This window comes from Eucyclogobius newberryi, unplaced genomic scaffold (assembly GCF_026437365.1).
Source record: "Eucyclogobius newberryi isolate DKJ021-1_F unplaced genomic scaffold, fEucNew1.0.hap1 SCAF_18, whole genome shotgun sequence".
Taxonomy (NCBI): domain Eukaryota; kingdom Metazoa; phylum Chordata; class Actinopteri; order Gobiiformes; family Gobiidae; genus Eucyclogobius; species Eucyclogobius newberryi.
The window spans coordinates 16,370,485-16,378,342 of record NW_027315812.1 but is presented as its reverse complement, the minus strand read 5'-3'; the positions used below and the strand labels follow the sequence as shown (position 1 = coordinate 16,378,342).

The 7,858-nt window shown below is 39.5% G+C and overlaps 1 protein-coding gene across 2 annotated transcripts; it reads left to right on the top strand.

Moving 5' to 3' along the window:
• The first annotated feature begins 681 nt into the window (after positions 1-681).
• On the top strand, positions 682-5,973 carry zdhhc20b (zDHHC palmitoyltransferase 20b). 2 transcript variants are annotated; one of them, XM_072450689.1, is made up of 14 exons: positions 682-815; positions 1,323-1,349; positions 1,614-1,708; positions 1,800-1,920; positions 2,317-2,386; positions 2,468-2,500; positions 2,729-2,849; positions 4,362-4,397; positions 4,623-4,761; positions 4,928-5,054; positions 5,132-5,221; positions 5,311-5,423; positions 5,501-5,548; positions 5,684-5,973. In XM_072450689.1, the coding sequence occupies exons 1-13, from the start codon at positions 698-700 to the stop codon at positions 5,542-5,544; spliced, it is 1,134 nt and encodes a 377-aa protein (XP_072306790.1). In that variant the 5' UTR covers positions 682-697; the 3' UTR covers positions 5,545-5,548; positions 5,684-5,973. The 2 variants fall into 2 exon arrangements, with proteins under 2 accessions (XP_072306790.1, XP_072306791.1); XM_072450690.1 differs by lacking the exon at positions 4,362-4,397 and having other exon boundaries at positions 5,684-5,972.
• Positions 5,974-7,858: the final 1,885 nt, after the last annotated feature.

Sequence of the window (7,858 nt, the reverse complement as noted above, 5' to 3'; positions counted from 1 at the left end):
ACGGCGTGTCGTCGGTACACGTTTATATTCACGTTTATATGAAAGAGGAACTTCACGAACGATCGGGACACGCACTGGAATCGCTTTAAATGAACTTGTTTTGACTTTATTCGGCTGGATTGAGTGTTTTCGTCGTGTCGTTGCGATGTGTCTTGGCTCTGAGTCCCCCGGCTCCGGCCCCGCCCCCCGGCTCCCCCGGTACCGCGTTTCCACAAAGGAGGAACTCATGAAACTGCGGAGAACAGTCGTCTTACCCGGAGATCGTCACGTTATCCCGGCGCAATACTGACCTAACCTAATACTGATGTGCAATTCTGTCGTATGTGCAATTACTGTGAAATTCATGTGCAATCCATGTGCTGTCGTGACACATATTCATGTGCAATTACCGTCGGGATCACATGCAATGGTATTTATTTATTTATTTATTTATTTGTCTATGGGAGTTTTTATTTATTTATAGGAGATCTTCTACTGAAAGTGTTTTTCAGACTTCCTATAAGTGATCTTCTGGATCTACCTCTGTATCTACCTGCGTTGCACCAATGAAATGTCCCCATGTGGGACAATAAAGGAATATCTTATCTTATCTTATCTTAACTAAAAAAAAAAAGAATAAATAAATAAAATAGGTGTGTTATGTTGGTCACGTGACGCCGAGGATGGCCACGCCCTTTTCGTCAGTGGAGAGAGAAAGATGGCGCCCACGCACGTCCTGAGATGCTGTCAACGAGGTTTAGCATGGATACCTGTCATATTTATCGCTCTGGTCGTTTGCTGGTCGTATTATGCGTACGTAGTGCAGCTGTGCATATGTAAGTACACCCTCTTTGCTCTTTCTAAGCCGCTATCCCCGGTGTTTTGTTCCCGCTTCCCCACCAAAGAGCAGTCGCTGACCAGCAGGAAGTGAATGGACTGCAGCTCAACAATGGTTTTTGGGGAAATCAAACCTAGATCCAGCTAATTAACTGTCCCCTGCCACGATTTTCCTTTAACTTTAGACTTAAGAAGAGCATACCTTTTCCCCTCCGTTATTATTGGTGTATATGTTGTTGGTATTTCATGAGATGCCTTTTATTAGCTGGCATAAACAATTATAACATCATTTATAGCCTGTTTTGGGAATTTGACTACATCGTACAATAATGTGTGTGTTTTGATCTACTTTTCAATATCACAGAAACAACCTGTTGAAATTAAAGTGTACAATTTCACAGTTTACTTTTTAATGGTCATGGAATATAATGAACATTGAATTTTGGAAATTATGTCTGATTTCTCTGTATATTCCACTCATTCTGATTATTTTTTTATTTTTGCAGTCACCATTTTAAATATTGGAGAAAAAAGTAAGTGTCTAAATATGTGTTTTTCTATTTCTACCAGTGCAGTGGCATAAATGCTTTGGAGAATTGAGCTAAACAGGGGGGAAAGAAGTTGGCAGGAAATGCAGTGTCTGAAAATGCTGATTATCAGGACATCTCCTGCTGCTCCTGCTTGCTCCTTTCATTAATCTATTATTCAGATGTTCTGTCCATAGTTCTCTCCATTAACTCTTTGAGGTTTGCTGTGCCATGTTTGTTAATTCCATACCTTTCACTGTTTTGATCCAGTCGCCTACCTGATCTTCTTCCACCTCTCATTCATAATGTTTGTTTGGTCATATTGGAAGACCATCTTCTCCAAACCTGCAAACCCTTCCAAAGAGGTAGAACCAACTCGGCTAAAGTCACACTTTCTCTAGACTTTGCGCTTGACACCATTAAAATGATGATGTCTTTTGTGTGTGTTCTTACCAGTTTTGCTTACCCAAATTGGAAAAAGACCGTTATGAGAAGGAGGAGCGTCCAGAACCTCAACAGGAAATCTTGTGGCGCGCTGCTTCTATTTTGCCTCTTTACACACGTACAGGAGCTGGAGGTAAGACGGGGTTTGTGGTTTACTGTAGATAAATCAATAAATAATCTTTCAATGGCATCTGTGACAGTTTATTACTTTTAATTGGGATTGATAGGATTAATCTGGACCACAACAGAAACGAGACAGCGTACAGTTTGATTTAATCTGCTTTTCTTTTTCCTTTTTAAAAAAAAATAAAAAATACTATTTACCAATGTCCTTTTCATGGTGTGTTGCCCATTATTGTTATTTGACCCTGTCAGGTAAAAAACATAAAAATGCAGTTGCGCAACTCCCAGCAACTACTCACAGAGCCAAATATTGTGTTGTACTTTTACTTGATTTTTATTTTTTGATTGGTTTGATCCATGCTTTATGTCCTTTTTGCCTTTTTTTCTTTCTGTTCATGCAATGTAGCAATACGTTACTGCGATCGGTGTCAAGTTATCAAACCGGACAGATGTCATCATTGCTCCGCCTGCGACATGTATGAAAACCTTTCATTTAACGCAAAACACTTTATCTCAATGAAACTGTAAAATAATGTAATTGTTCGGTTGTTTTTTAGGTGTGTCTTGAAGATGGATCACCATTGTCCCTGGTAAATGTTCTGTAGTAGTTGGTTGGTTAGTTATGCTATTGGTGGTTAGCGCACTCGCTTCACAGCAACAAGATCCTGGGTTTGTTGACTCCCAGGAGATACTTTGCCTTTCTGTCCCTTCCTTATTAAGTGATGGTCAATACAGAATACTTCAGACTTGTTGAATAGGTCTTACTTTTGTCGAAATAGTAAGACTGAGTTGCGCTGAGTTGTTGTTTGTGTTACTAGGGTAAACAACTGTGTCGGCTTCTCCAACTACAAGTTTTTCATCCTCTTCTTGGCCTACTCGCTGGTGTACTGTTTGTTCATTGCGGCCACAGTCCTACAGTATTTCATAAAGTTTTGGACCGTGAGTATAAACTTGCATGCTTACACTCTTAAACTGCGTATGTGTGTAATAATGAATGTCTAAAGGTTCAGCTCTGTGTCATTGGTTAATGGTTAAGTGCTTGTTGCTGACCTCTCCTTCATTTCCTCAACACTCGCCTTTTGTTCTGGCCTATTCTTCCCTCTTAAAATCAGTCTTGCTTTTCTTGGAGCTTACCACATCTACTTAATATGGATTGCTTGCTCTTGTGACATATCAGACAAAATGTGGGGTTGAGATGGGTTAGTGGTTTAGGCTGTAGCACATACAGTATCCTGAGCTCTGTGCCAGCCCCAGCATCCTTTAGACTGATTCCCTTTTTCACACTTAAAATAGCCTTGTCCTGTAATGTCTCTAAACATATTTTTTCAAGCCTCGTATGTGGGGGGGATTGGTTAATTTTATTCTTCTCTTCAATTATGAAGGCTGGTCTCACCGAGCTTGATGGAACAGCAAGCAATCCTAACTATATTTGCATCTAGTTTAAAATGTCTCCATGATTGACATTGGAATTAATAACATTTTCTTTCATGAACTTTGGTTCATGTGAAGAAAGCAAATTCGCCTTTTACCTTTTTGTTTTCCTGTTTCCCTATGACATCAGTGTAGAGAAATACACTAATGTTATAGGGAAACGGGAAGAAGCTTTTTCACTGATGTATTTTTTTTAATTTAGTTGCACTGACCCACATGTATTTTTTGCGCATTCAAATAATGTAGCAGGACCAGTGCCAGTTTAAACAATTATGATGCACTAACGCCAATGGTAATGCAATTAAGCTGCCCCTTGATTTGTAGTTGAGTGCATTTGACCCTTGTGTTGTGATGTTCATCCACTGACACCAGTCACAGAGCTGCTCCCTTCACAGCGACTTGGAGCTGCAGGTCTGCGCCTCACGCCAGCACAGAGCATTCTGACCTCGCACCCTCGCTTTCCCTCTCTCGTTCTTTCACATGTAGCGTGGCGATGCCAGTCTTCTGCTGCCCTTTGGTCCCCAACTTCCTGCAAAAAAAGGACACATTTGATGCTTTAGTTCTATCCTATATAATGGCCTATATAATATTCGAACCCCCAGAACTGACACTGATAGAGGACTGAACCATCCTTTTACACAGGGACAGAGCCTGCCAGGGCCACGTTGGACAACACTATACTAACAAGTAGTCCGAGATATATTGAGAGAGCGACTGAAAAGTTTAGAGGACACTGTACAAGCTGCCATTCCTTTCAGAGTTTTGGAGCAGCGGAGACGCAATGATGGGGCAGAAAACAGTTTTCCCACACATGTCTACAATACCTCTCTGCATTCTTTTTTACTCGGACAGACACGAGCAACTGATATTTTTAGTAGCACAGTCTGTAATAGTCTGCATATGATTGTTGTACTCACGGTCTAGAGCCCTCGTTCTTTTCCTGGCTCATGTTTACCATCTGTCTGCACCCACCTGTTCTTTACTGCTGTTGCTAACCAGTTGTTTCTATGTGTACTAAAGCTTTGTCGAAGGAAAGCAGCTGAGAATTGCCCTAAGGTAAACCAACTTTGTTCCGAAGCCTTTTGCGTAGCGGTCCATCATTGTGGATGGTATAATATATATATATATATATATATATATATATATAAATAACTTGCATGATGTGTCGTCTTCGATGATGAAGCACAATCTCACTCTTCAGTTTCCTGTTTTCCATTTACTGTCTTCTCTCCTCACAAATGTTAATCTTTTATACATTTCTCTGCTGTTCTTCTTCCCTAGAACGAGCTGCCAGACACTGCGACACATGCCAAATTCCACGTCTTATTTCTCTTTTTTGTGGCGGCGATGTTCTGCATTAGTATTTTGTCCCTCTTCAGCTACCACCTGTGGCTTGTGGGGAAGAACAGATCGACTATCGGTAACGTTTCAACACAAAGCAAGAAACAAGCCTTAATTGGTTTAGATTTTTGGGATTTTTTTTTTTTTTCAAAAGCTGTAGAACTGTGAATATTGATGAAATTCATGTGCATGTGTAAAATGATTACATCTTCCAAAATTAACATTTTCCCTCTTGTATGTTACAGAGGCTTTTAGAGCACCTGTCTTCAGGACGGGCTCTGATAAAAATGGCTTCTCTCTTGGTTTCCGAAAGAACATCGCTCAAGTCTTTGGGGACCAAAAGAAATACTGGCTGCTGCCTGTGTTTACGAGGTAAAACCAGTTCTTATAATACATGTTGTAATAAGTTTGATAATATTTGACAAGCTCTTTGTTCTGTTTGTTTACAGTCAAGGAGACGGCCTGACGTTCCCTACGAGGCTGGTAAATGCTGATGTCGAGCAAGCTGGAGTCACCTTGCATCCAGAGCCCAATAAACTGTGATTAACAACAACATTAAACAAAAGAAGCATTTTGTTATGACACTATAAAGAGCTGTTAATTCAAGGTTTCTTTATCATGTTGCCAGTGTTACTGCTGTTCCTGCTAGTCCACTCAGCGATTCACAGAACCGACTGTTGAGCGACGACCAGCAGACTAACCACGTAGAAGACTGTCTGTCCAACAACTCCCCCAAATCAGGTGAGCACCATTTTTAATGAAGTCTAAATATCCCATATTGACTCTGTGATTTACTAACTGTATGTGTGCTTTGATAGGGGGAAGTGAAACTATTACAGTGACTGTGGAGAGTGAGTCCTAAATGGGTAAACATGACTTTTTGCTCTCTTAAAAATGCCATCAACAGTGATGTAAATCCTGTCCAGTGTGATTACATCGCCTATGTAACGGTGATGTCCAATTATCGCTGATGTTTCACGGTCTATTTCATCTCTTCACAGGATGAACTCCTCCTTTGTCTGATTTTGCCTTAAGCGACAGTTAAACAGTAGGCTGTTGCCGTGGTAACCGTCTCCCAGCACACCCAAAGTCCCCGCCTCCTCCAGAGTAATTATGGGAAATGCATCCTTTTTGGCCACCGCAGCAGTCTGTCTTCAAACCTCACACTCACCACCTTCACATTCACAAACATGTTTTTATTACTTTAGTTTGTGACTTAGAGCATAATACAGAAGCTATTTGTGCCAAAAGCTGTTGCAATGCACCCTTTCTTAAGGCTGCTGAACTTTTAAAATATTTTTTTTCCTTTACTTTAAATGTGTAAATTCCTTTTTTGTACTCTGGTGCAACCTGCTCTTCACTATACCTACTATAACTGCCTCTGCTAGGCTTTTGGATTGCAAATTGAATATTGGAGCACAAGATGGCGCTATTGCACTTTGTAGTTTTATAATTCCCATCACAGCAAAACTGCTTTTAGCCTAGACCCACATCTCAATGGATGTTGGTTTTGGTTGTTTCTGTTTTCAACTCTATGTATGTGCTTTTCTAAAGCGACAAAAAAATCGGTATGACATGCTGCTTGTTTAGACATTTCACAGGCAATGCCTACCATTGACCTTTACTATTTTGATTCTGTGCATGGCGTTTTTGTCAACCCATTGCATCTCCTCCCTGTCGGGTACAGCTTTCACCAAGACACAAAAAAGGGCTGACTCAAAACTAGGCCTGAAGTGTTTACAGCATCCTCGATTTACCTTTCTGCCAAATGTATCATCCAACCAAATGGATAAGTAGTCTGGATGCCATTTTTCTACAGAATGTGTCAGCCTGTTTCCACAGTGGGTCATTATGTCCTTGCAGTACTGGTGTTGGCCTGCACGTACTTCAGCTGTTTCTCTGGCCTCAGTTTACTTTCTTTTTCTCATTTTCTTTGTTATTTACCAGAAGCATTTTAATGATCTTTAAAGTTTCCTGTAAATGAACGGTGGTAAATTCAGCCTGCATCTGAATAAGGCCTAATGTGACTCTTTACTGTTAATACTTCTTAGTACGAGACAGTTTTGTGTCTGTATGAAACATCTGGGTTGTGGACTCTGAAATGCCAAAACTAACCAAATTCAGTTGGATTGTAAGCTAAATGACATTGAGCTTGATTCCTGATGTCTCTTCCTTCTCTTCGACCTTCCCTTTGTTCAAGTTTACAAGTCTTTGTATTGTGTCGAGTGAGCCTGTGGTGTTAGCTCTTGTGTAAATGTTGTCAAAATTGTGCAAATTGTACCTCAGCCTGAGAAGGATGACAGTCTGCTTTTTTGTTCATTTTGTTCCTTTTTTGAACACATTTTTATAACCAAAATGTATTATAGTATTTTATAATAGCTGTCAAGGTAAATCAAGTTTGTTTTGTGAAAGCTCTGCTTCATTTGATTTTACAAACAGGATACAGTATGTGATGGGATGGATTTTCCTCCATATCACTTGAAGAAACTTATTTATGTTGGAATCTAGCTATTCCAGGAGTTTCAGAGATGAAAAAATAGGACCGTTGCCATTGCAATTTACTATTCTAAACAAATATCCTATCTTTTGAATGGTGAGACGCACTCAAAATGGTGCCCTATAAAAAGGAATAAACCCAAAATGAGTGTGCTTGTTGCCGCTTTGTTTTACAGTTGCCTCCTCTGTGGCACCTTGCCTTTGAGACTTACCTGTGTGTATTTTGTAAAGTTTATTTTTGTCTTTTTGAAATGTTATGAGAAAAATACATATTATGCCATGCGATTTTTACAGAAATGCTGTGCTCAAAGCATGGCATACATTTTTACTACGACACAATAATTTAAGTTGGCTTTACTCTGCTCCTACACAACATTAAAATTAAGCCATAGCAACTCAAATAATTTAAACTTTTATATTATATTTTTTTTATTTAATTGTTTTGATCCTAAATGCAGTACAATGATTGTCTGTTGTAGTTTTAATTTTTTATTTATATAACAAATGTTTTTGTTTTTTCAATTATGATTAAAATTAAGAATTTTCCAATCGTATTTGTCACATTCTTTATTTGTTAAGATTTGTAACGTGCTGCAAACCCTAATTTGTGCCCAGGTTGATGGTCAGACGCAGATGTGTCATGGTTAAACAAATGGCTGTTGCAAGGTCAGAGGACCAAA